We start from the raw sequence: 26,431 nt of genomic DNA, 5'->3' as shown, positions 1-26,431 counted from the left end.
TGGACAGAGAACTCGTTTGAAACAAACGGACCGCTAGAGGATCCAACTACTACGTCGGACGACGAACTGGCGCTAAGCCCAAGCCCAAGAGGATTACCATTTGGTAGCGCAGCCGACGGCAAGCGGAAACGGGATCGCTCACCAGATGATACCGATGATCCTGACGCCCAAAGAACTCACAAACGTCACAAGAAACCAGAATCAACATCGTCAAATTATGTCTATCGAGCGATACCTCAACCTCACGCTACGATGACATCCTTGGTCGGACAATGGCAAAACCCCTGCGGTCCGTGTCCCCTCATCTCGTTTTGCAAGAGCGGGGGTCCAGTGGACCCAGTCGAATGTTCTTACTATACCACTTGGCTGGACATGTCTGGCTGCGCGCCTCCTCCGCAGGAATGCGGTAATTAATCCGATTAATGCATGCGTTCTAATCAGTAATGGTCTTGATAATACAGTGAGTGATGTGTATGATGCAGGAAAGAATGTATGCGCAAAGACGTTCGAGGATGAAGCTTTGAAGAGTCCGCTTCATGATGTTGATGCTACAGGAGGTTTGAACTTCTTGTTCGAATATCCGGCCGTAGCTCGGCCTACTCCTAGCCTTCGCTTGACTCCTGTGGCCGCTAACGTACCAGAAGCGACAGCCGTAGGTCGGTTGGAGGCCTGGTAATTCGTTATATTCAGTGCTGGTGGAGGGTTGGCCGGAGTCACCGTAGGTCGAGGTTGATTTGATACCATTTGAAGAGGAGTTTTGGAAATTGTCGTGACAGTATTCGAAGGCAGGCTTGCGTTGGTACGTAAACTCGAAGAGGTAGAAGTGGGTGGACGTTCTGGTTTCGATGAGCTCACAGATGTCGGTGGAATGCTTGTGGGAGGTTGGACTGGATGGGAGGGTAAGGATGACGCATGCGACTTGGGTTTGTTTGTGTGATACTGCCTAGACGGACCAGCGACAGACGGCGTGACAGTGGATGATTGGTTTTTGGACTTGGGCTTCTGACCCAGCCAATTCGTCATCATGTTTGAGGGAGCCTTCTGTGTTTCCTGCCCCTGTTTCGAGGTAGAGGATTTTGGTTTCGGTGCAGGTGCAGGTGCGCTATTTGTGGCCCTTCCCTGTTCATTCGTGCTGAAGGGAGTGACCACATTTGGTCGATAAAGCGATGGCATAGAAGTGTTGAACGAGGGGCGGGAGAAGGTAGGCTCGGGATTGAAAGTAGGGCGAGTAAAGGTGGCGTCGAAGGTCTGCTGAGGGAATTGCATGTGCGAATGTTGGACGGAAGGTTGTGGAGAGGGATCGTTCTGGCTTGCAGGTCGCCAAACAATGTTATAAGGCACTTCTCGTCCCAGTCTCAAGCTAACGGGTTGGACTTTGTCAGGTGAATGGGGAATGGCTTGGCCTTGAACAACTTACAACTCGCCCAACATTTCTTGTACTTTATTGTCTTCCGGAGTGGGCCTCCCTAGGACACTGGATATAATCTCCCTGTCTTCTTCCTCGAAATGGGGGAGGTGTTGGATAAACGTTGCCTAAGACGCACTTATTAGGTCGGCCTGCCGATGTCAATGTATGAGATTTCTCACCCGCTTTCCGTCCTTGTGGTTCTTGTCCAATATATTCGCGATGAATTTCGAGAGTTGCTTCTGCTTCACATCCCCAGCGACCTTCCGGGAGGTCGTCCTGGTCAAGTAGAGCATAGATTTCGCTCGTGTGCAAGCCACATAGAGTAGGCGCCTAAAGAAAGACGAAGGGCGGGGCGATGAGTAAATGGAATTGCAATATCTGGATTAAGTTCCACCTCTCCTCGTCCTCGTCTTCACTGCGAATGAAAGGGTATGTTGAGGAGTCGGCTAGATGCGTATTAGTTAACACATGCGCCGTCTGAAGAGGAATGACCTACCGGATGGGATGAACACGACTGGCCATTCCAAGCCCTTCGCAGAATGGCACGTTGTGATTGTGACTTTCTGAACTGGGGTCAGCATAGGGGAATGAAACAAAATAAGGTATCTTACGTCGTTCGCATCCTCTTCGCTCTCGTTATCCCCCTCGGAGGAAAGCATTGACGCTTGGAGGAATTGTCGCAAGGGCGTTGTACTAAGGCAAAGGGGTCAGCATCGAAGTAAGCAGATTCATAATCAACGCTCACTCCTCGACCTCCAACTCGTCTATCACGCCCGAGGCCCGAGCCGCCTCCCGGTCCTTCGCCATTTGCTCCTCGATTTCCTTCGCAAAAGAGATCAGTTCCTTCACGTTCTCCCATCTCGTTTCCCAGTCTTGCTGGGTCTTCTTCAGATGTTCTTCGTACTGAACTAGTTCGACTAATTTCCAAAGCAGGTCCGAAGGCCCCATGCCCTTCGTTGGCACATGCCCGAAGAGTTCGGATGACATGTACGAAGGGTGCAATCTTTTTGCGGACTGAAGGTTTCTGGTCGGTAAGTCTCATGTCGTAAATGCCTTCCAGCAGTTCTAGGTATGATTTCCCCGAATCTTCGGCTCGCTTGGTTAGATCGTTCAGGGTCTAATGTCCATTAGCTCAAGTTGCGGGGCCTCTACAAAGGACAGCACCTTTTCACCAATACCGCGGCCAGGAACGTTCACCACACGAATGAACGCTGGGCCAAAAATTGGATTGTCTATAAGTTGAAGGTAGGCAAGCAGATCTTTTACCTATCCGGGATCCTCAGTAACACCAGTAGATTGACGTTTGCCAGAGCGTACCTCCAACCGTTCAAAGAACTTGTGGCCCCCGAGAATCCTGCAAGGGATTCTTTCGTTCTGAAAGGCCTTTTCCAGATTTCTGGATAGGGCGTTATATCGTACTGAGAAGGGTTAGGATGCATGTAAGCCAAGGGTCTAGAATATGGCTCACGTAGTATCGAAAAATCCCCCCACCGAAGGATGCCGCCCATGTTCGCAACGAGTCTCTTGATCTCGATTGCAATGAAGCGAGATTCCTCGTTCTCATCGTTGACCTGATAAAGAATAGGTGTGATCCCCGAAGGATGTGCAGTGTACAGGGATTTATTTATGCGCTTAGAGTCTGTTAATTCATGAGTATATGCACTTAATAGCGCGAAAGGGACCTGCCCTGAGATACAATAGCCAGACTGGCTTCCAATATAGACGCTGTTGAGCGATAATTCTCTTCCAAGAAGATTTGAAAAGTGTTGGGGAAATCTAAGCACAGACATTAGCGTTCACTCGATACAAAAGAAGTGATAAAATTACCCGTCCTCATTTTTTCCAGGTTCTTTACCTCTGCGGACCTCCAGCCATAAACTGCTAGCCTATCAGTAGCCGCCAGCTTGTTGAAACCTAGTGCACTGACTGGATTGATCTGGGTCCCCAACTATCGTCACGCAGCGAGCGGTTCCAATGGCGAGCATTAGCTCGTACTGTGTGACATTGGTGTCTTGAAATTCATCAACAAGGATATGTCTACACCATAGGACACATTCCTTGTGGGTGGTGAAAAGCTTCACACCGTAGATCAAAAGGTCGTCAAAATCCAGCGCATTAATTCTCCGCAGAGCCGCTTCGTAGCCCTGATATACTTTGCCGACAAGAACCTCCAGTGTCGCGGGCTCGTCCGTTTCTTTGCTGCTGGACTTTATCAGTGCGTCGGAAAGATAGTCTTTGGCGGATTGGCCTCTGGATTTGGCTTTGGAGATCATGGATGCGCAAGCCGAAGGTTCGAGCGAGAGACCACGGTGGGCCATAGTGTCTGAGTATTCCTTCAAGATGGATGTAATCATCTTTTTGCTTTCATGGACGTCAATGACCTCCCCGGCGAGAGACGATGACAACCCACCTTTCACCAGCATCGCAAACGGTAAAGTTGTCCGGTACCGAAACTTGCTTCGAGTACTTCCTCAGGAATCGGGCACAGAGAGAGTGAAACGTTCCGAGCTTGAGTTGCGCTGTCCTTTCTTTCCCGAGAAGCTTCGTTAATCGCTCTTTCATCTCATTTGCAGCTTTGTTCGTAAATGTGACTGCACATATCGAGTTTGGTGGGAGATGGCAGTTGGTGATGAGGTGGGCAATACGAGTTGTTAATACCTATGTGTAGGTGGTAAGTCTAGGCCATTCAATACGTCTTTTTGGCTTTACCCTGGTCTTTCCGCTTCCAGGGCCAGCCAGAATCTGCAATGATGTATTCGGTGGGTATGTCGCAGCTGGTCGACTTGGTCAGTTGAGGGAAACCAAATATGTGGGCTACTCACCTTTGAGCTGAGCCGAATTGAGACCTTTTAGAAGGTCTCCCTGCATCTTAATTGGTTACACAGTGCCAGGGGCGATGGCCACTTCCAAGCGAACGGAACTCTGCGTTCGATGAGCAAACCGTCGCGAGCACGAACCGCGCTGAACGCGTTTGATGAGCGCGAAGATCACGTGAAACATCTGATGGCCGACGGGGACCTTGGCACGTCGGACGCAGACCTCTCACGCTGAAACCACTCGGTGAGCTCGGCGCTCGAATGAGGAAGCGATGTTCCCCGCGTTCAACTCGCCTTTCCAATCACTGCCACCATGAGAGCACTTTCTCAGCCAAAGGTATCGTTGGTCGAGTTGCCTGTTGAAATCATCGACTACCTTGGGTCTTTTGTGGGTCTCAATACGTCAGGCCCGTCTTGCCTCAACTGATTCACACCAGCTACCAGTAATTACATTGAAATCACTTCGTCTAACGTGCAAAACCATGGAGACGGCGGTTAGGGCCAAGGCTTTAGCCAATCTCTGCCTCTACATCTTCAAGTCGCCGAATGACTTTGACAAGGCCTTGAAAAGACTCATATCATTGGCATCCGGCACTTACAGGAATCTCTCTGTCGTTCGGAAAGTGTACATCTGGGGCTTCTGGACCACATACTCAACAATCACCAACGTTACTGAAACTCGCCACAAACTGTTCTGGAAGAAGACCAAACTGATAAAGACCGTTAACCCAGCACCCGTTACAACCCAGCAATGGCCATCGGCGTCGGACCTTGACCCCGAACAGCCGATCGCGCTGTTGGCTAGAATCCTGAACCTGCTAAGAAACGTGAAAAGGGCAGAGTAAGTTCCCTGCTTGGCTTTCCTGGTCAAGGGCATCCCTAATTCAGCACCTGTTTCTCAGATTTCAGTCCCATGGTGGCCAGTTCATGTCCCCTCCAGCATGGGAGGTCCTATCTGCCTGGATATCGTCCTCCCATTCTCTGAGCACAATTCGCATTGGGTCATCCGACATGTTGACCTTCAGAAATCTACCCCAACTCTTGGACTTGGCCGCGCGGAAACAGCTCAAGACAGAATGGGACCATGTAGGCCCCCTCTCTGCAGTCCTCGACTACCTTCATGATGTGCAATCTCGAGGGCACAAGCCTGACGCTTGCGCCGACCGACCGAACCTCCGACTTACATCCATACGTGCCACCGATGGGTCTTGTGCAAGTCTTCGACACTTGTGGCGATTCCCCCACCTCAGGTCGTTACATATCAGAAATTTCACCGGTGCAGAAACTGTCGACACAAGCCAATCAGAACTGGACAAATTCTGGGAGGCTCTTACCGCAGAACGTATCCAATTAGAAGAGATTCATGCGCCATATTCAACTTCATTTCAGACATACGTTCAATCCTATACCTCGACTCTGAAAAAGGTTCGACTATCACCGTATCCAACTAGCCTACAGGCGGAGATGCTCGCTTGGAGATGGACGAAGCAGGCCGACAACACTCCAGTACTCTCAGACTATACCATCTTCTTAGGCCATTCCCAAACTCTGGAACACATCGCGGTAATTGGAGGGACATGGTCCTTCAACGAAGAACTAGGATGGAATCGGAGAGGACATCCCCTCAACAGTCTATCTGGGTTTGTTCGCTTGAATAACCTTTACCTGGCGATTCAAGCATATCGGACCAAGTTGGACCAAGAGGTGGTGAGTTGCAGTTGATCCCTCCCTTAGCGTTTTGGGTATTAATGCGTGGCTCCCTTTCCAGCCATCTCTTCTACAATCGGTAACGGAAGTACTTCCCGGGCTGCAGGTCCTTGCGCTGAAAATCCACTTCGAACGACACATGCGACCGGCGACAGAGAGCCGCCTACCTCCCGACGGACAATTGGTTGCCAGAGCCATCGGTAATTTTCGATTCGACATGAAGCAGTTGCCCTGGACTTCCCGCACTACTGGCGTTGTGACCATGCGCAATAGATATGGAACGCCTCCAGGAGTCATTTTGGCCCACAGATACCTTGGAACCGCAAACAAAAAGTGGATGAACATGCTTTGGAAGGGCAAGGTGGATTGGCAGACCATGGCATACGCGTACCATGTCGATGAAGGAAACCTACTGGGGGACGAATGTCAAAATATATTTGGTTGGGTTTGAAGGGCGAGGCTCAACAACCGGTAGTTATCGACATGCACCACGATAGGCCTGGAGGAAGAGGACATGGACCCACCTATACCGTTGGCCCTGCCGGTCACCAAAACGCGCCTCGCCAGGCTTCCCTCGTATCTCTGCCATTAGCTACGCATGTTGCATTGATCGTCGCAACCGCGGCGCCCTTGCACGCATGCTTTGGTGGCGAGTTCCTAATGAAACAGGACGTCCCAGAGTGCACGTGAAGTGGTCACCAAAAATAGATAGCCGCTTACTGGTTAAAGTGCGTGAAATTGGTTCCGCACTCGGACTAGCGCTGTTAACCTCCCACTTTAAGTATCACGACACCTTTGAACGTGACAACGAGCTCGCCGCCATCGACTTACTATCCGCTTACAGTTCTCGCTTCCAGTCAGACTTACCAGCTCGATGTCTTCGAGCGACACCGCCCCAAGGCCCTTTGTCCCCTTCGACATTTCGGAGCCTGCCCAGCACGATGGTCAGCCAGTAGAAACTCGCAGTCCTCCCACTGCCCCCAACGCGGCTTCGGCTGGGTCTTCTGAAGGCCAATTCGTCAACGGCGGGCTACCGCTTTATGCGTCCGAGTCGACGGAAAGACTCACTTCCGAATCGCCCAGTAGGCCGTCTCAGAAGAACTGGTCCAGACATTTCCAAGGATGGAGGATTATTCTTTTTGGATCATGTACGTGGCGAGATGTTCTACTGTGCGGCGATGCGTTAGCTGAGCCTGTTGCCCCTGTAGGGTTCAATTTACTGCTATTCTTGATCCCCCTTGCGGTATGCGGTTAACGACTTGTGCTGGCGAAGCTAATATGACACATGCACAGTGGACGTCCAGATTGGTGTTTGACCAAGCTCATGCATTGGTCTTCTCTCGTGTGTCCGTCTTCTTAACTGCGCTCCCTCTTACTTAGGCATGTCTGCAGTTTGCATCCTGGCCCTTATTCCCCTCGTGAGGGTGAGTCGCTTCACTTCCATTTTTACCCGGCCCGCCTTAAGTTTAACGTACGCCTTGAAGCTTCACGACCTCTCGATCGCGGAGCTGGCCCTTCGTGTCGGAGGGTCCAAGACAGGCCTTTTGAACGCGAGCATGGTACGTTCTTCACGCTCTTGGGAATTTTCGAAAAACATGTATCATTTCTACAGAGTAACTTGTGAGTAGCGGCGAGCCGCCGTCAACCCTTGTGCAAATTCTGAACAACATTCGTTCATGGCCTTGTAGCATCGAAATCGTCGTCGCGGTACGTCCGACTCGGGTGAATGTCTTGGCTGTTGATACCAAAGTCGTGCAACTAGATTTCTGCTCTCCGAAAATGCGAATTGCGCGTCGTTCAATCATCGTGTACGTGGTGGATAGCCCTTGCCATACCGATTATGGTGCTTAATCCTTAGATTTAGTGGTGGGATCGATCCTGAGTAAACTTCGTGCGTCAACTGCCTCCAAGTTGCGTCCATGTATTGACCTTATACTCCTCTCTTTGTAGTTCTTGTCCTTGGTCTATGCTTTTTCGCCGGCGGGATCAAGTTCTCTGAACAAGGTTTTGATCCAAGTGCGCCTATCCTTAGAATTTCTCATATGACAGTAGGTCTAAGCTCCAAATTGTACGCAGCTGCGACCCAAATCCATTCCTCGTTGCTCAGTATCAGTGTGGGGGTTCTGCTCCTCCCTGCCGCATACCATTTTACCCTTAGTCTTGAGGGTGAGGATGCGGAGCATCAAAAGCGAGACATACTGAGAATGAGCCACGGAGTGAGTGCTGCCTGATATTGATCATCACGCTCGCTGACCTTGAAGGAGTAGGTCTCTATCGTTTTGCTATTCAGTGAGTGCCGTCGATTCCAGTAGAGACTCGTTTCTCAAAATTCACAGTTTACATCTCATATATGGCGTTCCAATTGTGGTCTCATAGCCACTTGTACAGCGACCGCCATAACAAGAAAAGCGCACGGCTCCCTGCGACCCAGAACATTACGACAGAGAAGGCGGCGGCTTTTTTGAACAAATCACGCACCAACTTTCGCAACTATACCAAGTTACAGGAGGCGACGTCAAGCTCATTCCAATCGCCGACCATAAACTCGTATCCCCCTCCGCGATCCGGGGGATCTTCTGGAACGAGGCCCATGTATGGCCAACAACGCAGCTTTTCTACCACCTCAATGGATGATACCGGGTCTCGAATGGCGTTCGGGAGACCGACACTTCGATTGGTTGACCAACCGAATGAACAGAGCACCGACTCCACTTTGCCGTTAAGTATGCCTGGGACTCCCACTACCCTAGTCTCCGCCAGCGCTTCGGGAGAGACACTTGCCGAGTTGTATGAATCTCTCCCTTCATATCAGCAGCCTGAAGGCACGGCCCGTGACGAGATGGTCAAGCCTCCCAAGCAGCCCAAACTTAGCTGGTTCTTGACCGTTTTTCTATTGTTGACTGTGACGATGGTGAGTGCTGTACGACCTTGTCAGACCGTCCTATTTGACATGACCCGGTCTTTCACAGGCCATAGCTATCACTGCGGATTGGTTCGTGGAATCCATGGACGGAATCTCAGCACATGTCAGCAAAGATTGGGTCGCCTTGATCGTCCTTCCCCTCATTAGCTCTGTGGCAGGTGAGTATCTTCTGTTCAGATCGGGAATACACGCACTGAACTACGAAATTCCGCAGAATGTATCACTTCTATGAGAGTGTCTGTGAAAGACGAACTAAGCTTCAGCGTTGCTGTGGCTATCGGGTCTACCATCGTAAGCAGCTGTACCTGCGTGCATGGCTAAAGCTAACGCATTTCGAGTAGCAAACTGCATTGTTTGTAATCCCGTACGTAAAGACATGGCTGCGCCCGCGCATCCGCAAAATGACTCCAGCGCGCAGGTTCATGGTATTGTTGGCTTGGGTGGTCAACAAACCGCTGACATTGTTGATGGACCCATTTCAATCTCTCGTGAGTTCTGTTGCCTTTTTTATCTGTAATGGAACCGTCGTGACTGGGACATACAGGTTTTATATCTGTCAGGTGACATCATTCCACCGTCCGATTGTCATTACAGACTTTCTGAAGTGAACCTCAATTCAAGTTCAAACTACAAGTTACGTTGTTGCGGACGGTAAGTCTAACTGGTTGGAAGGCATGATTCTCATTTGTAAGTGCATTTCACGCGCTGGAATTTCGACGGACGGCTAGAACATAGAATTTCTAGCTCTGTATATCATCATCGCGGTTGCATTTTGGTTTTATCCCGGTAGGTTCACTGGAATTGAAAGTGGCCCCATCTGACCGGCTCTTTAACAGGCTCGGTTCCCCTCAACTTCCTCGTCAGCTGCATGGTTGCCGAAACCTAGGATTACCTCCGCAGGCAAATCACATACCCACATTCTCCATCTACAACTTCACTCCTCCCTACTCTAGATACAAGATACGAGGCATCGAACTTTAGTTCATGGGCATGACATTTTTTGTGAACCAATCGAACGATTCTCTGCTATTTTCTCCTTCCCCTTTTCAAATCTGTCAAAACTTCCCTTACTTGCTTCATTGTCGTAGCAAATTCTGCCGTCTCCTGCCTTAAGTCCCTTCTTAGTGCTCTCGATGTACTTGTCGAGGGGAACCCAGAAACTGCTGAGTTTTTCCGTAGTGCCTTCTTCTATGGAAGCGTGTGTGTAAGCAATATGACTGCTGAGGGGTTTGACGTTGACGTTGAACATTCAAGCGTACCGTCGTGAAGTTCAGACTCGACCAGTCTGCGAAGAGTTCCTAGTTTAGCAGTCGCAGACGAAACAAAGAAAAGGATTACGGTGGAAGTATGTCTATGACCGTGATTTTTGTGCCTTTCATTTGGAGACGAAGGGACTCAGAGAAGCTATGCAAGGCGGCTTTACTGGCAGGCAGCCGGAACGATGCCCAACGACGACGATACAGTCGTTATGACCGAGGGCGTGCCTTGATCCTGAATTTGAACATTAGAAAGAGAGGGACAAACTAAGTGAATCAGAACATACGCTTAATTTTAACAAGTGAGGGAGGAACTTCACAATGATCGTGACCGTAGACAGATAATTTACGTTCATTTCCTGACGTATCCCTGCCGTTCACTATTGGTCAAGGTAGCTTGCGTTGGATGTAATCAAAGCCCACCATTTACATCTGCATCCTTCTTTAGGTCCATATCTTTCTGCACCCCAGCGCAGAGAACGATGCCGTCAAGCTTCGAGGGCGCGGGATACTAGTCAGACGACTCGGAACGGGAATGGTCTACCATCTTGAGACTTACCTGGGGATAATGTGCTATCGCTTTATCCACGAAAGATGATATTCCCTTCTCGTCTGTGTCACTATCAAACTGGATAATTTCCAGACCCTCTTTTTCTAGTTCCTCCAATCGCTCCTGTCTGCGACCCACGGCAATAGCAGTAAGCTTGCTGCTCAACCGCGCGATGCTCCTCGCAAGCTCCCGACCGATTCCAGCTGTGGCTCCCGTCACCAACACACATCGGCAATCCTGAATTCCAACCATACGGTATAGAGAGGTCAAAAGGAGAAGTTCGGTGTATGGTCTCGAACGAAATGGGAGAGCGATTTTTATTGAATCTCTTCAAATACTTACCGTCGCTGATGATGTCACAGCGCTTGCCCGATCGGGAAGTGGGATGTCCCGATCGGGATATGTTCCAATCGACGTTCCCGACATATTCAGACCACCAGAAGGCCGAGATACACGGTACGCTACGCTGCGTCACTCTACGCTTAACCCTATCTACTCCTCTAGCAGGTAGTCCTGAATCTGTGACATCATCTCTTTCTCCCCCAGCTTTCGGGTGATCGACACCCCGCTGACATCCAAACTCGCCCGGGACCATGTAGGAAGCGGTACCACGTTTGAGAGGCCGTCACGCCCAGGATTTCCCCTGCTGCTCCGACTCGTGAGTGTGGTATGACAGGCGTAACAAAGCCTGGATGCGATGTGAGGCGGGGGGTCAACAGATGAGGTGGGTGCAGGAGGGAAATCTTCAAGGTGTGGGGGAAGAGGGTGACCAGCAGCCGCGAAAGTTTCGTCGGTATATGAGCGAATGGATATCTGCGCCTTCCACTCCTGTGCCTGAGGTTGAGCAGGTCTGTATTGGCACGTCAGTCGGTTTATATGGCATATTACTGGAAATTGAGACTGGCCTTTGACACAACAGACAAGGCGAAGTGGATTTCTCTTTGGGAGTGACTTTGGCGCATGTCCTTGCAATCGTACTGACAGTGGATGGGTAATCTTGCTCAAGACCCATGATGAAGTCCCGAGTTAGTGACACGATGCTCTGGCGGCCCGAAGAAAGTCGTTTCTCGCCAACCAAGGGTAGGCCGGACCACCACATCCAGAATCCACACTCCTTGATTCCGATATCACGAAGAGGCCTCACTATCCGGACTTTGGAGGGTCTTGTCTTCTCTATGGAAGGAGAGTCTGCTCTCTGAATGGTAGGGTATGACCATTCTTCGAAAGATTCCTCTGATACAGAGAAGCCGGCCCCTTGGGAAATGCCTGCGATGAGGTTAACGGATAGCGTTGTCAGGGAGGTCCCGAGCAACAGATGCGAGGCATCACGGGAAGCAGAAACATGGAGCAGTAGCAATCGGGTCAACGTCTGAATGGCACTCTCTTTGGCCGTCGGGGTCGGGAGATAGCTGAGGTATGTTTGTAGGGCCTGAACAGGGGTGTATGGAGTTGAAGAACTGGAGGGTATCTCGGACAATGGTAGCACTGTGGAACAAACGGTGTCAGTGACCCCATAAAGAGTGCGGATCCCGTTGCTTACATTCATCTGCAATGTCAGCCCCGTACGATCGCGCTGCGGTTGATAGATCAATGCCCCCGAATCTTGCCCACCAAGTATCATCGAACGCGTCTTCAATCCGAAGGGGGACGAATTCGAATTCAAACCCATCGCTCGCGGAGTACCTTTGTACAGTTTTACGGACTTCTTCAGTCTTGTCCTTTCCCTGAAACAAGATTAGATGTAAACAAATAAAGAGGACCAGGATACACACCTCGGGAATCACGCTCGCAAGCTCGACGTAACATACTGCAGGCTTTCCTTTCCATACCCCGGAGTCAGCACCTGTCCGATTCTTTGGATGAGCGGCGCCACCCCTCATTTGTCCATTCTCTTTCGTTGTCGTAGGAGGTCCAGAAAAGTAGGTCTTCGACACAAGATCCAACAGGACTGAAGATCCCAGCCCTCCCGAGAACCCAATGACCAAACTTCCATTCGCTTTGAGGGCTTTCTTCCGTGGCCCATCCGGCTTTGGGTTTACGACAGGCTCCAACGTCTTTTTGAATCGGGTGACGATGAGGGGAAAGAAGCACTGTCTAGGAGAAGAATTATTGAGAGTTTGCCTTTGCACATCGGATATTGAACGAACTTGCAATAAACAGCATGTCGAATGACTATATTTCCTCGTTGCTCTTTACACTTGACGCATTGTTTTGATCTGTCGAACTTTGGTCGACCTGTCGCGATATTTTGTAAATCTCCCTCATTTCATTCATCTGACGTGCTTACGGGTCATTTCAGCGTCTTTCTCTACTGCTGGGTTTCCACACGATGTCGACATGGTGGAAGGAGGACAAGGAGAAAATCAGCAATTGGTGACTGACTCATCAAGTCTTCCCATCAATGCCCTTGATCGCGATCGATCAATAATATCGTCGGGTACATATGGACCCACAGCTCGAACCAGACTCAGTAACGTGTATGCGTAATAACTGCAAAGAAATTAGAGTCACTAAGTCTTTGGATTACTCTTTGAAGTCCTCTTCCGCATGCTGGCTGTCGAAGATGGTGATCACCTCCAACAAAACCGTCCTAACCGGATTCAGAAGACGTCATCTCAGCCGCCGGAACGCCAGTTCCTTATCCGAGCCGGAATCTGTGCACGCTCTGATAACTGGGCGTCTTCTTATCGAGTTCAAGAGTCTTACCATTTCCCCATGTCGACCTACAACGCATTTTTCTATGGAACGTTGATGCATCCACGAATTCTTAAACAGATCATAATGAACGACGGCTCGCACCTCAAATGCTGCCCAGCGGTCTTGTTGGTGAGCGTCGTTCGTTCTGTGTGTGCGCACATACTCAACGAGCGCCGTCAGGGATACACTAGACATAAAGTCAAGGTACGGTGCCAGAGTCTCAATGTCTTCTTGTGTCCCACATGGTCTGAGGAATTTCAAGGATCAAGATTACCCTGGGATTTTACCTTCTTCAGAGTCGGAAGCTCTTGTCGGGAGGGAATTAAGTCCTTCAGAGAGGACAGTGAGGGGGACCTTTGTCACAGGCCTCACCGCGGCGGACATGATCTTACTCGATGGATTTGAGGACGACGTGAGTCCTGTGAACTCCTCGTCTCTTATCACACTGCGGTATGCAGTAACTGACTCGCATCCCCAGGAGTACCGCAAAGCTACGGTCGATATTCATCCGCTCACACCCTTAATCGCCGTGAATGACCACCCAGGAGAGGACCAGGAACTCGTCCTTCTCCATGCGAGTCCATTGCCAACCGCAGAATGTTTGCCGTGCTCACTGAAAGCGGAGACATACGTGTATTCTGTACCAACCGGCTTAGAACCAGATCTGTGGTCTTTCGATGATTTCGTGAAAAACAACGCTAGAAAGTGGTTCGATTATCAGCCACAGTAGATTATCATTATGGTTCCAGCGCCCATTGCTGCATTACCGTTAGATAGTCGTTTCATGCGATTAACCAGAATACCCGATTTATCGGGGTCCGGGACCGCCGGTCCAAGGCCGCGGGCTGGGCTGCGCGACGAAGAACATCGCTTTTGCTCGTCTTCCGCAAGGGTGTAGCCGTTAGAAAAGCAAGGTCTGGACTCTCGAGTCACATTACACAGATATGTAGGTTTTTTTGGGCTTAACTGTATGTAAATAAAGAAATAAAGAGGTTCAGAGCGGACGAACCTGAGGTTGCCATCAGGGCGTCTGATCCTAACACGAACAAACACGATCGAACGCCTTAGGCCTAAGCCCCAGTGTACCGACGTTCTCCCTTGCATCTTCCCTGACCTTGTAGTCATCGTTCTCAATCTATACACACCAAAATATCCTTATATCTAGTGTGTTCTTGGAGACTGATCTCGTCTTTGAATATGCCTACAGACCTAGCAAGACAGTGTCTGTCGTGCGACTTGCAGCGTGCTTGTGGAGGGAGGTTTGACATTACCTATCCTTGTCCCGAAGCGAGAAAGCCTAGTATAGACCTACAGATTCATCGTACTCATCTTTGGCCTAAGCAGTACTCGTGCAGTACATCAGACCCCAGATAGATTGGGTTCACAGGTGTGCGATGACTCTCGCGGCCCTGCCCACAGCCCGCGGACCAGGTCCGGCGGTCCCGGACCCCAATGGATCGGGTGTCCTCCGATTAACATGGGGTACATTGCAAACCCATATAACAGCAGACAGTAGGCAATGGTGTAGTACTTGCAACAGGAATTTATACATTGTCCGCGGGAACACGTGTGTTCAAGGATCTTCGTTGACCGACGTGCTACTGTATTCAGTCATTTTAGTGACATCGTTTTCTGATCCGGTTTTGGTATCGAAGGCAGAATGAAAAGTTGGCGTCGGGAAATGGGACGTGAATCGAACGATGGAAGAGAGTGAGTTTCGGGGTTTTGCAGCATAGTCGGGCGCGGACTGGTCGAATGGCTCCAGAGGCGACGGGGTGGATGTCTGTGGTACATTCTCGAGGTCGACATCTTTGCTGCTGGGAGGGGCAGGCGACCAGTCATTTCCTTTGAGAATGCGTAGTACGATCAATAATGGAGTGATGACCTAACCGCAGCTTCATTAAGGGAGTAAACACGAGAGCGAACGGAAGCGCGAACCTGGATGTGGATACTGGCTTGAAATGCCATTATTTCGCACTCTGAACTCGTCTTCATTGCAATGACAAGGATCAGGTTCGAAACAACAATGGGAGCGGCCGACTCCACTAGGATAGCGAGGTAGCTGGTGTAATGCCTCCCTCGAGACTTGCCCATCACTGACACTAGTCGCCAACGGTAAATCGACAGTCGTATCGCAATCATTGCCGTCACCAGCAGGTTTAATGCGACTGTCAGCGATGTGTAAGTTATGCGCAGGGTTCTCCATGTTTCAGTCCGTTTTCGGTATTCCTCGCGTTTAGGTAGCATCAGGGAGAGCCCCATTCCTAGCAATTGAAAGGAATGAACTAATTGAAGGGCACAATGGACAGGGAAGTGAGCCTACCTATGGTCGTCAGATACAAAAGAGATGGAAGGGCTAACGAGATGGCAGCAGGCACTCTAGTCGAACATCGATAGATCACATAGCATCGCCATACCTACTAACAAGTGGAATTTAGAAGAGTTTCCCCCAGGGAAAGGACAGGAAACGCACCAGCAATGCATCGGCCCCCCAGTTCGACACCACGAACATGTAATTATACGCCCGATCCAGCCATGTATGTGCTGGAGACCCTCTCCAACAGTCCACAATTACCACTGTGCGAAAAATCTTCCCGGATATTGACACAATAGCGATGCTAGAGAAAGTTATCATGACCAACACGAATAGGAGTGACGCCAGGTTTCTGACAGAAAGGATAATGGGAACCCGGACACTGAGGATGAAGGTTTTTGAAGATCTGGGAGTGGCGTCCAGTCTTGTCTTGGATATCCCACACAGTGCCGACTGTATGCAGACGAAAGCGAGGGTCAAGACGACCCCATAGCATAGGTACGCAATAAATGCACCCTTCATCCATATCCAACGCTTTTCGCCCAGCGCTTTGAGGATTTCTGGAGTGCAGGAACTGGCATGGGAGCTAGGCATCTGGGACGATAATAGGACTCAGGCATGTGGTGGGAGGAATGGGCAGGGCAGAATGAAGTGGGCATTTATGACATTTCCAAGAGAACACTCCTCATGGATGTCTATTTTGGATGCTTCAGACAGCTGGGGGAGATCGACAAATCAAGGGGGACCTATCGCGGCAGTCTACCGCGTGTGAATCAGATCCAGGGAAGTCCGATATGTCGCAAGTCAGACTCACTTCATAGTGTGTTGTCAACACCCGCGGCAATGTCAATGTCAGTCCTATCAGATCCTGAACGAAAGGCGGCCGGTCTTTCCAGGTTGACATATCGGACAAGTTGAAACTCGAGATAAAGAAATTGACGCCTTGGAATACAGGTGGAATCAATAATTATACAGGAAACGGGGTCATGCATGTTAACCAGAGGTATTTAAGCGCCGATGGCGTCCAAAGGAGTCGCCACAACCGCTGGAGGGACCTCTTTCGCCTTCTCCTCCAAAGTGGGTGTAGCTGTTGCCGGAGTGGCCTCTTCAGCCTTGGCATCCTTCTTTGCAGCGTCTGGTTTGGGAGTGGTACCCTCGGAGGGGCTATGGCTCGTCTTTGCCTTCTTCCTCTTCTTCAAGAACGCAGCGGAGACTGCACTCTTGACGTTCTCAGACAGCTCCTTGGTTTGTTCAACGTATTCACTGTCCAATTTGTGCTTCTTGCCGGCCAAGATCTCGGGAGGGATGTTGCTGGATTCTCCGGGCTTTGCATTCGGGTCGATACCGAGCTTGCGTTCCAAAGCCTCAAGCTTAGCCTTTTGTGCCTCCGCCTTTGCAGCCAAACGCTCTGGTTCAGATTCCAGGTACTCTGCAAGCCTAAATAAAGGTGGGTCAGCAACAAAATCAAAAGAGATACTAAGGTGTACGCACTTCTTTGCCTCCCGAATTGTGCTCAATCGCCTTCCAGATAGGTCACGGCATGAATCATTATTGTTGGTCTTCTGGCTGCTCATCCGACCGCCTGCAGCACGCAGTTGACTACCAAAACCTCCTTTTCCTCCCAATATCCGTGGTGCCAGGCGTAAGGTCACCAAGTTGCTATCTTCAGAGCATAGCGTGGATAGTGTGGTTTCATCGTCCGGGGCATACCCAGTCTGGGTAGTGATGAGCAACGTCGAAGCCAGTTCATGAGGAAGGGAAGGATATCGGTCGACCAGTAAAGAATACACCGACGAAACTGGTGTCGACGACGGCACCAACAGGTTCAGAGTTGGGAAAGGAGGAAAGGTCGAGACCAAAACTGAGGTTCTGTCTTCATTGGCCATCGTTTGTGCAAGGGGCTTGGGTTTCGAGGGTCGTCGTTGTGGGTTAAGCTCTGAATTGCGGGGCTGTGCTTGGATTCGGCCATCGCGACTCCGCCGTGTGTGGGAACGCTTGTTTGATCCGCATGGTCGGCACCTTGTGGCCCACTTTACTGAGTTGAGTCGAAACGGAAAAGTGCAGAAGAAAGTGTATCGAGTCAGAAATCGTTAGGCAGATCATGCGAATATTTACAAGACCTCTTTTTGGTCCATCATCTTACAATAATTTGACTGATTAATCGATTAATTGGCTTTAGCGTATGGGCTGCTCTCTAATCGATCGTGCTCTGCAAGCTCCGCTTTCTGGGTGTAGTCGTCCATTTTCATCGAGTCGTATGACGACTCGGGGTCGGTGTTAAAGGTGGGGTGAAATGGACTTGAAGGTATTGTATTGATTTGGATGATAGGTGTGCCTCTGTTCGTGTCCCTCGATGGAGAGCGAAGGGGACCACCCGACGGTGCGGTCTCTCCGAGATTGGAAGGGTCCACAGCACTTAGTTGAATAGTCTGGAGGGATATTGCCTTCTCAACGGCAGGAGACCATGCCTTCCCTTGTAACAGCCGTACAATGATCAATAGCGGTGCAATAGCCTACAGGAAGATTCGGTGAGTAAACACGAGCAGTTCAATTCAGTTATCAGAAGTCCTCACCTGGACCTGAATACTAGCCTGGAACGCAGTCGCTTCTAGAGGGGAGTTTCTTTGCATCACGACGATGAGAAAGATGTTCGAAAGGACGATAAGAACAGCCGATTCAATCAGGATGGCGACATAGCTGGTGTAGTGAGACCCTTGGGACTTTCCCAAAATCGAAGTTAGTCGCCAGCGATACACTAGCAGGCGGGCGACAATCATGAGAGTCACTAATATGTTCAAGGAAAGAGTGAGGGAAGAATAGAGGATTTCGTAAAGTCTGCCAGTGTTGTTGTGTGGGTGAGGGCCGTGAGGATGCGGTACCTTGGGCACCATGAACCACAGTCCCATTCCTGGAGCGGGTGATCAGCGTAACGAAGTAGGAAGGTAAAGAAGACATACCCACGACAGCAAGATAGAGGACGATAGGTAGAGTGAGGGATACCCAGACAGGCATCCTAGTTGAAGATCGATATATCACGAAGCAGCGCCACACCTAGTACGTTCCACTGTTAGAGTGGCTTCTTTTGTCATTAACAAGGGGAAACTCACTAGTAGCCCGTCCGAGCCCCAGTTTGTCAAAACGAAGACGTAGTAATGCATCTTATCCACAGCCGAATACCAATTTTCATGCGTCAACCCATTCCAACAACCCGAGGTGATGATCGCTTGTGACACGGTCCTTGTCATCGAGAGCATCGCCAGAGTTGATAGAGTCGTCATGGCCAGGACGTATACGAGGGCAATAACATTCCTGGTGGTAAGGATGATGGGTATCCGGACGTTGACGATGATGTGATTTGACTGAGGAGAAGCATCGAGTCTTGATTTCGATATGCCGCGAAGAATGAGGTGAAGAGACGTAATGGCAAGTACCACCACAGCGCCGTAGCATATATAGGCCACGGTAGCCGCTTTTATCCACACCAGGCGGATTGAAGAAAGTTTCTCCACGACTTCGGGGGTGCATGCGCTGGCATCGAACATCCTGGCGTCAGTCGGACGCATGCGTCGCTGGAGGACGCGGTGGAGGGTGTAAGTATATGAAAGTGACAGGAGAGGTTTCAGCCGCGATCGGAGGGATCATGAGTGGATTGCTGAGGCGTGACGTTGGTGGATGAGAAACCCCCAGGCTAGTTCAGGCAATAGCCAACTGAATCAAAGATCAGTCCGTTCGCTTCAAGGATATGGTCGGCCTATGGACGCTTCCGTGAATTGAACGTGCTTAAGTGACGGCATTTCAGGGTGCTATACGCCGCTTACGGGTGTCTGGCCACCAGGTACGATGGGAACCTGGGTTGCCGCAATTCAGAAAAGAGGCTGTGGTTCTAGAGATAAGAATGAGAAAAAGCCGAGGGTAATAGTGAGGGCTGCGTTACTAGGCTGGTGAATTCGCACTTCCACATGAATTGAGTAGGAGGCCAGCGCTTTGAGTCAGAGGTTCCCGACAGGTTTGGCTCCAGACCTCCCGATGGTCGCAGAGTGTACGACAAACCACACATGGCCTTCCAGCCAAGTTCTGTTTCAGGTGACTGATAAATAGAATTCGATGTTAGCGACGCCGTCAATCGCAAGGGACGGATTGCGCACGAAAAAGGGAGCTTGACCAAAAGTGGACTGCGCCGTCGGACGGGGCATTTTATGCATCCTGACGGCGTTTACTCCTTTTCCATTCAGACTCCAGACCCCGCGACTGCAATGCCCAGTAAGTAAGCGCGAGATGGTGATACGAGGAGAAACCTTTTTCAACAAAGGATCAGGGACCGTCCTTATTCCTAGAAAGGAACTCTGAAAGGTATTTCGGTCGAAGGCTGGTGTTGGGTTCCCGGCTGTTGGCACTGGACCTTGGACGTTGAGCGACGCATCGGATCTGTTGTGGGTCGCTTAAAAAATGAAAGGTGAGCACATACTACTGTATCAGTCGAGGGACGGGATTGGGCGTGTCTTCATACCGAATAGCGCACCATTGACAGGCACGGGCGGTTATTTGAATAGTTTGCGATTGAGTGAAGGTCAATTCCGGGTTTTGAATTCAAGTCGTTAACTTGCGTTCCATCTGCCAGCAACTGCCTGTTGCTGCTCTCCTTGAAGTTGTTACGATTCAACGTTCATGGTGATGGGTGCGGTGAACAGTTGAACGCTGACATACCGCAGCGCGAGAAAGCTAGCTTGATCCGGCGGTTTAGGGGCGTTATCTTTCCCCACCGAGTCAGTGCTCTGCCTTTATCCTCACATAGACGTCCTTGCATCATGGCTAGTGAAGCATCCACTGGGCACAGCGCGTTCTTCTACGGCACGCTCATGCATCCCAAAATATTGACTCGCGTCATAAACAATACGGGGGCTCACCTGCGCTTCTGTCCAGCTGTTTTACTGGTAAGTGGACCTTGGTCCTTTCGAAATCGACAATGTGTTGATTAGACAGCGAAAAAGGATCATACTAGACATAGAATCCGAGTGCGTCAATATACGACTTGAGCCCGACCTGTCTATTCATATGCTCGTCCAGAGAGCAGACTATCCAGGCGTCGTCTCCTATTCAGAAGGGAAGCAGCTTTTCTCTCGTGAACTTTCTCTGGAGGAGAGGTCTGTTCGAGGTACGCTCGTAACTGGTCTTTCAGATTCAGACATGGCCCTTCTTGATTTCTTCGAAGGATCTGTGCGTCATTTCCAAAATTACTCGCTCTCGTATACCCTGATCTATTATTTCCCATGGCACCAGGAATACACCCGACAAGCCGTCTCCGTCCACCCTCTAAGTGAGCTCAAAGACTTTGACCTCACCTCACACCCCCTGTCCAGGAGCGACGAAGCGTCTCTCGTCCCGACCCACCCTCCGCCTCTCCCAGACACCTCTGAGCTCCTCCCGCCCGTCGAAGCGGAAACGTACATATTCAAATACGTTCGAAAGCTCGAACCCGAGTTGTGGTCGTTCGAGGACTTCGTTGCTAAGAATGCGAGAAAGTGGTATTCCAATGATTGGAATGAGGAGGAGTATGAGGATCAAGAGCTGCGTGAATTGTGGAATGGAGCAGATGCCAGGGGATCCGTAATCGAGAGGCGGTTGGCGGTAATGACGGATAGGCCACCCAATTGAACTGCTGGCTGCAAAGTATGTCGTTGGTTAATGTGTGCGTTGTGTTTACAGCTAGACCTATACACGTTTGGAGGTCAATGGCAAATTAGACCTGCACACAATCGTGCCCTGACTGCCGTCGAGGTTGAATCTGGGGTTGAAGGAATATTGCCCATAGCAATGTGGTCGCAGGCGGTAGAAATGAATTGGAGAAGACTCAATTCGGGGAACGGGGATGGCGGCAAAGAGCAAGACGGAATCGCGCAATATTTGTGGATGTTGTCCGCCGAAATCAAGTTCGGCAAATTTCCCGAAAGAAATTGGTCTTCCGTGATTGGCTTGTGTTGCTCTCACCCTTTTCTCCTCCACAACCCATCCTTCCGCCTTAATTTACCGCGCAAGGCACGTCGCGACGCCATGCGACTAGCTTCAATTTGGTCCTTGCGCCATGGTTCCATGGCTACCCGCAGATTCTATGCGTCGGTAGCCGCAGGTCGTGTGCCCCAGACTTTCATTGAGAAGGTCGTCCAGAAGTATGCAGTCGGACTGCCAGAAGGAAAGGTCGTCAAGGCTGGGGACTATGTCATGATCAAGCCTGAACATGTCATGACCCACGATAACACTGGCCCTGTCATCTCCAAGTGTGTGTTATATGTTTCCGAGGCAGAAATCTGGGTGATTGACTAAAATCGTGGATAGGTTCAAATCAATAGGTGCAACCAAGATCCATAACCCTTCCCAGCCCGTGTTCACCCTGGACCACGACGTGCAAAACAGGTCGAGCAAGAACTTGCAGAAATACGCCAACATTGAGGCATTTGCTCGCCAACACGGAGTCGACTTCTACCCTGCCGGACGCGGAATTGGACACCAAGTCCTCGTGGAGGAGGGCTATGCCTTCCCACATACTCTGACTGTCGCCAGTGACAGCCACAGCAATATGTACGGTGGTGTTGGCTGTGTTGGAACCCCCATTGTCCGAACCGACGCTGCAGCACTTTGGGCAACCGGCAAAACCTGGTGGCAGGTCCCCCGAATGGTCAAGGTCGAGCTCAAGGGCAAACTTGCGCCCGGTGTAACCGGAAAGGACGTTATCGTCGCCCTCTGCGGCTCATTCAACAAGGATGAAGTGCTCAACGCCGCCATCGAGTTTACCGGAGAGGGTGTATCGACTCTCAGCGTCGACGAACGACTTACGATTGCGAACATGACGACCGAGTGGGGGGCCCTAGCCGGCGTGTTCCCCGTTGACGAGACTTTGCTCAGTTGGTACGACAGGGTGTTGAACAAACTCGAACTCCGCACCTTTGCTTCCCCTTCGTCTTCCGCCATTCCCCCCCCACCTACCCACCCCCGTCTCAACCGTGAGCGACTTTCGGCCTTGCGACAGACCCCCCTCTCATCTGACTCTGGCGCTGAATACTCTTCTCACCTTGTTTTCGATCTTTCCACCCTTGTACCCCACGTCTCCGGACCGAACAGCGTCAAGGTGTCCACCCCCCTCCCCACCCTCGAATCCCAGAAAATCCCTATCAACAAAGCCTACCTCGTCAGTTGCACCAACTCACGTGTATCTGATATCGCCGCTGCCGCTGCTGTCGTGCGAGGTCACAAGATCGCTCCCGGCGTCGAATTCTACATCGCCGCTGCCAGCTCGAACGTACAGCAAGAATCCGAAGCTTTGGGCGACTGGGACGCACTCATCCAAGCTGGCGCTAAGACTTTGCCTGCAGGCTGTGGACCCTGTATTGGTCTTGGAACCGGTCTCCTGGAGGACGGCGAAATTGGTATCAGCGCCACGAACCGAAACTACAAGGGTCGGATGGGTAGCCCCAATGCGCAGGCGTACCTCGCCAGCCCGGCGGTTGTAGCTGCTAGCGCGATCAATGGGTTCATCTCTGGCCCTGCTTCGCTTGACCCTGCCCAACTCCCGCCTGCTGGTGCCCCAACTTATACCATCTCCGAACAACCCGCTTCTGCGGCTTCATCTGTCGCCGCAGAGAACGAGCCCCTGCTCGAAGGGTTCCCTCCTGCCTTTTCTGGCCCTCTCCTCTTCGCACCGCAGGACAACTTGAACACCGACGGCATCTACCCCGGAAAGTATACCTACCAAGATGATATCACGCTCGAACGACAGGCCGAAGTCGTCATGGAAAACTACGATCCCGGCTTTGCTTCTCTCGTCGCCTCGCTCCGCAAAGGATTCAGCACCTCTGAAGGATCGAGTGTGAAGCCCGGCGTGGTGTTGGTTGCAGGGTACAACTTTGGTACAGGGTCCTCCCGCGAGCAAGCTGCGACAGCATTGAAGTCTGCTGGTGTCCCGTTGGTCATCGCTGGCTCCTTTGGTGACATCTTCAAGCGCAACGCGATCAACAACGGGTTGGTGTGTCTCGAGAGCCCTGAGCTTGTTGCGGACCTCACCGCTGCGTATACCAAAGATGGCAAGCGGGGCGCGGGTGGCAAGGACGGGGAGTTGACTGTGGACAAGGGCTTGCAGGTTGTTGTGAATATGGAGAATGGGAACGTTACTGTTACGACGGGTGGTGTGGAGAAGGTGTACAAGGTGAAGCCCGTTGGCGCTAGCGTGCAGGAGTTGTGGTTGTGCGGTGGTCTGGAGGGGTATATCCTCAAGGAGATTCAAAAGGAGGCTGCTGCTTCTGCGTAGATCGGAAGGGGCTTCCATTATGCTTCCTGCATCTAGCAACTCTTTACACATAACTAATGGAAATTATTTTGGATTTTTCTCCGATTGACGAGATAGTTCATGAGTACATTCGTAAAGAACACATTACAATTCGTGAGTACATATAAGGTAGGTTAGATTCGTCTTCGGAAGGCTCGGGCTTTAGAGCGCGAGGTTCCAGATGTTGCGACCGTTCACTACAGTGTCTGGCAGGGCCTCCGTGGCACGAAGCACAGTGTCAGGAGCATACTTCTCGCTGAGGACAGCAAGTTTACTGCGGTACTCGTCCACACCGATGTAAGCTCCGCACATGCGGCGTTTGCCGCTGAATGAAGAGCGGCCATGGAGGACACGGTGATTGTCGACGACTGTACGAAAGTATTAGTTAGGCAGTTGGGAGAGAAGGATGACGTTACGCACCGACTGCGGTGCCAGGTGTTAGTTGCACCCAATACTCAGAATCCGGGCTCTTCAGACATTGGTTCCAAAGACGGATAGCTTCGTACCACTCCTCGACGAGACTGGGTTCAAGATGGCTCATAACAGACCTATCATCGTTGTTCCACCGAACTTGCACGAGTTCCTTTGTCCAGGGATCGTGTCCCAAGGTCGGATACCCGACAAACGGACTGGGCCTGTACAAGCAATCTGGCTCGCCGGCGGCATGGGCGGGGACAGGGATGGTTGAGAGGAGACGGTACGCGGAAGGGTTGAGCTCTTTGAGGATGGACGCGACGTAGAAGCCATCGACGAGGAGGGTGGAACCACCTGTTCCTTCGGTGTGTGAGAGGAGGTGGAAGAGTTGGAGGCCGCATGGGTCGGTCTGTGCTTTTGGGTTAGTGAGATAGGAAGTGGTGGGAAGGGAGACGTACAAAGTAGGTGTTATCGGTGTGGGCGCCTAATGCGAGCGTGGTATATGCTGTGTCGCCTTTGGCGAGGTCGGAGGTGAAATCCCAGAATTTACCATCTGGTTGGCAAATATAAGATCCAGAATGGAATTGGAGGGCCAAAAGCTACGTACATTGAGTTTCGCGGATAAATCCAATCTTCTCACTCAGTTCTTCGGTAGCTTCTGGGGTCGCAGGGACACCGGAGACGAAAGAGAACCCGAACCGGTCCTGCATATGGATGTTAAGAACGTCAGAATAATAGCAGTAAAGCAGGACTTACGATATTGGACAGCCATTTGAATAAGCCTGCGTCCGATTGCATGACTTCTTCGTATGCAACCGTCGGTGGCGCCTTCTCAATCTTGGAGCCCCATAGAATCTTCTCCGTCTCATCCGGTCTCTTCTCCTTCAACGGAGGATCGTAAGAATTGGCTCGAAGCCATGTCCAGGGATATAGTGATGTGTGGTTATCGGAGCTGTTCCCTATCCGTCTCCGTGTGAGATTGAAGGTGGGATATCGAAGACTTGGGGACTTACATACGACTTCCAAACCTTCAGCCTTTGGTTCGACGCGAAGAGGAGCAATGTCTGCCGGTATCTAGAAGACGTCGGTAAGCCAGAGGGCCGACAGAGAAGGTGTATGGCTCGCACCTCGAATGTGCTCTGGAGACGCTGCTTTGTGATGTGATGGAAGCATTTCGGGCATCGGCAGTGGTCGCGGAGCCATATGTTATGGCTGTTATCATTAACAAGATGGATTTCGCGGAATGCAGATTGCAAGGAGACAACTTACAACCGAGACCAAGTTCGGGTATCCCACCCGACCGCGACCTGCTTTTCATCGCTACTCACAATCGGGAGCTCCTCCGATGCAGCCTCGGGTTGCGGCCGCTGTGCTTCTGCTGCTGCTTGTGCAACAGTAGCGAGGAGCCTGCTATGCGATGGAGTCTTGCCCTTAGCCTGGACGGGTGACACCAGCCTTGATCGCTGTGGCGGATGGCCTTGATGAGCATGAAGTTTTGCCGGTAAACGAACAGCCTGCACATACGTATGAACCCTGAATTACGGGTGCACATCCCCGCAGCAGCGGTCTGCACGGTCCTCGCAGAATACGTGAGGCTCGCAGCATCGTTGGAAGTGATCAGGGCAAGCCTGGTCGTCGTCGTCGTCCAAGATATGTCGCCTATGCGCTTGCCGTTGTTCATGTGAACGCATGGCGCTGATGGCCTTCCGGGGTCTCGATCAGTTCTCTCCACACTGCTCGCTACGGAACACGGCTTTGGGCCTCAATGTCGGATTCATGGCCATAAGTTGCAGAGCTTCTCCAAGGCACTCGACGGCGTTTAGCAACGTGGAGAAGACACTTTGTATATTAACGTTGCACATTCGGGGCTATACGGTATTTTTTAGCGCCAAGGCGAGGTTTCGGGATTCTCGTTGGCGGACAAATCATGCTCGCTCAATTATGCGCACGAACCCTGTTCGAATTTTCGGCCTCGAGGATCGCAAGCGACACAAATTGAGGGCAGAAGGCTGAAATTCGGTGATTCTCGGGA

At 51.1% G+C, this 26,431-nt stretch overlaps 11 protein-coding genes across 11 annotated transcripts; 4 read left to right on the top strand and 7 right to left on the bottom strand.

The window, feature by feature from the left end:
* Positions 1–534: 534 nt before the first annotated feature.
* CC1G_14395 (ATP-dependent DNA helicase pcra) lies at positions 535–4,276 on the bottom strand (the record flags this gene model as incomplete). The annotated part of the gene is made up of 17 exons (XM_002911352.1): positions 535–1,360; positions 1,418–1,533; positions 1,588–1,738; positions 1,803–1,854; positions 1,905–1,971; positions 2,020–2,101; positions 2,154–2,316; positions 2,372–2,525; positions 2,573–2,674; positions 2,726–2,826; positions 2,877–3,039; positions 3,105–3,184; positions 3,236–3,286; positions 3,336–3,769; positions 3,819–4,066; positions 4,118–4,182; positions 4,231–4,276. The coding sequence occupies 17 exons, from the start codon at positions 4,274–4,276 to the stop codon at positions 535–537; spliced, it is 2,901 nt and encodes a 966-aa protein (XP_002911398.1).
* Positions 4,277–4,537: 261 nt separating this feature from the next.
* Positions 4,538–6,621, top strand: CC1G_06314 (hypothetical protein; the record flags this gene model as incomplete). Its single annotated transcript, XM_001836177.2, has 5 exons — positions 4,538–4,612; positions 4,662–5,065; positions 5,127–5,931; positions 5,993–6,356; positions 6,407–6,621. 5 exons carry the CDS (start codon positions 4,538–4,540, stop codon positions 6,619–6,621), a joined length of 1,863 nt encoding a protein of 620 aa, XP_001836229.2.
* A 692-nt stretch (positions 6,622–7,313) lies between these two features.
* On the top strand, positions 7,314–9,883 carry CC1G_06313 (hypothetical protein; the record flags this gene model as incomplete). Its single annotated transcript, XM_001836176.2, has 18 exons — positions 7,314–7,355; positions 7,416–7,490; positions 7,544–7,551; positions 7,620–7,638; positions 7,694–7,739; positions 7,796–7,822; positions 7,882–7,947; positions 8,008–8,147; positions 8,199–8,220; positions 8,268–8,842; positions 8,901–9,012; positions 9,069–9,145; positions 9,196–9,218; positions 9,273–9,342; positions 9,399–9,414; positions 9,476–9,541; positions 9,599–9,640; positions 9,691–9,883. 18 exons carry the CDS (start codon positions 7,314–7,316, stop codon positions 9,738–9,740), a joined length of 1,476 nt encoding a protein of 491 aa, XP_001836228.2. The 3' UTR covers positions 9,741–9,883.
* Positions 9,799–11,086, bottom strand: CC1G_14394 (hypothetical protein; the record flags this gene model as incomplete). The annotated part of the gene is made up of 7 exons (XM_002911351.1): positions 9,799–9,803; positions 9,926–10,042; positions 10,114–10,139; positions 10,278–10,345; positions 10,541–10,603; positions 10,670–10,897; positions 11,003–11,086. 7 exons carry the CDS (start codon positions 11,084–11,086, stop codon positions 9,799–9,801), a joined length of 591 nt encoding a protein of 196 aa, XP_002911397.1.
* Positions 11,087–11,152: 66 nt separating this feature from the next.
* CC1G_14393 (hypothetical protein) lies at positions 11,153–12,999 on the bottom strand (the record flags this gene model as incomplete). Its single annotated transcript, XM_002911350.1, has 6 exons — positions 11,153–11,488; positions 11,643–12,145; positions 12,201–12,384; positions 12,433–12,754; positions 12,808–12,895; positions 12,948–12,999. The coding sequence occupies 6 exons, from the start codon at positions 12,997–12,999 to the stop codon at positions 11,153–11,155; spliced, it is 1,485 nt and encodes a 494-aa protein (XP_002911396.1).
* A 376-nt stretch (positions 13,000–13,375) lies between these two features.
* Positions 13,376–14,087, top strand: CC1G_06311 (hypothetical protein; the record flags this gene model as incomplete). Its single annotated transcript, XM_001836174.2, has 4 exons — positions 13,376–13,486; positions 13,538–13,561; positions 13,620–13,769; positions 13,836–14,087. The coding sequence occupies 4 exons, from the start codon at positions 13,376–13,378 to the stop codon at positions 14,085–14,087; spliced, it is 537 nt and encodes a 178-aa protein (XP_001836226.2).
* Positions 14,088–14,930: 843 nt separating this feature from the next.
* On the bottom strand, positions 14,931–15,451 carry CC1G_14392 (hypothetical protein; the record flags this gene model as incomplete). The annotated part of the gene is made up of 2 exons (XM_002911349.1): positions 14,931–15,242; positions 15,296–15,451. The coding sequence occupies 2 exons, from the start codon at positions 15,449–15,451 to the stop codon at positions 14,931–14,933; spliced, it is 468 nt and encodes a 155-aa protein (XP_002911395.1).
* A 1,148-nt stretch (positions 15,452–16,599) lies between these two features.
* On the bottom strand, positions 16,600–17,596 carry CC1G_06310 (hypothetical protein). The gene is made up of 2 exons (XM_001836173.2): positions 17,163–17,596; positions 16,600–17,108 (listed from the first exon to the last, which is right to left on the bottom strand). Exons 1-2 carry the CDS (start codon positions 17,555–17,557, stop codon positions 16,679–16,681), a joined length of 825 nt encoding a protein of 274 aa, XP_001836225.1. The 5' UTR covers positions 17,558–17,596; the 3' UTR covers positions 16,600–16,678.
* Positions 17,597–17,836: 240 nt separating this feature from the next.
* On the bottom strand, positions 17,837–19,213 carry CC1G_06309 (hypothetical protein; the record flags this gene model as incomplete). The annotated part of the gene is made up of 4 exons (XM_001836172.2): positions 17,837–18,184; positions 18,245–18,579; positions 18,629–18,722; positions 18,779–19,213. The coding sequence occupies 4 exons, from the start codon at positions 19,211–19,213 to the stop codon at positions 17,837–17,839; spliced, it is 1,212 nt and encodes a 403-aa protein (XP_001836224.2).
* Positions 19,214–20,476: 1,263 nt separating this feature from the next.
* On the top strand, positions 20,477–23,967 carry CC1G_14391 (homoaconitate hydratase; the record flags this gene model as incomplete). The annotated part of the gene is made up of 5 exons (XM_002911348.1): positions 20,477–20,602; positions 20,736–20,885; positions 20,949–21,296; positions 21,375–21,945; positions 22,016–23,967. The coding sequence occupies 5 exons, from the start codon at positions 20,477–20,479 to the stop codon at positions 23,965–23,967; spliced, it is 3,147 nt and encodes a 1,048-aa protein (XP_002911394.1).
* An 86-nt stretch (positions 23,968–24,053) lies between these two features.
* On the bottom strand, positions 24,054–26,040 carry CC1G_06306 (mitochondrial protein). The gene is made up of 9 exons (XM_001836169.2): positions 25,924–26,040; positions 25,669–25,862; positions 25,527–25,611; positions 25,413–25,473; positions 25,156–25,358; positions 25,007–25,103; positions 24,858–24,952; positions 24,406–24,808; positions 24,054–24,353 (listed from the first exon to the last, which is right to left on the bottom strand). Exons 1-9 carry the CDS (start codon positions 26,002–26,004, stop codon positions 24,148–24,150), a joined length of 1,425 nt encoding a protein of 474 aa, XP_001836221.1. The 5' UTR covers positions 26,005–26,040; the 3' UTR covers positions 24,054–24,147.
* Positions 26,041–26,431: the final 391 nt, after the last annotated feature.

This window comes from Coprinopsis cinerea (genome assembly GCF_000182895.1).
Source record: "Coprinopsis cinerea okayama7#130 chromosome 4 map unlocalized cont3.4, whole genome shotgun sequence".
Lineage (NCBI taxonomy): Eukaryota > Fungi > Basidiomycota > Agaricomycetes > Agaricales > Psathyrellaceae > Coprinopsis > Coprinopsis cinerea.
This window is presented reverse-complemented; position numbering and strand designations above follow the sequence as displayed.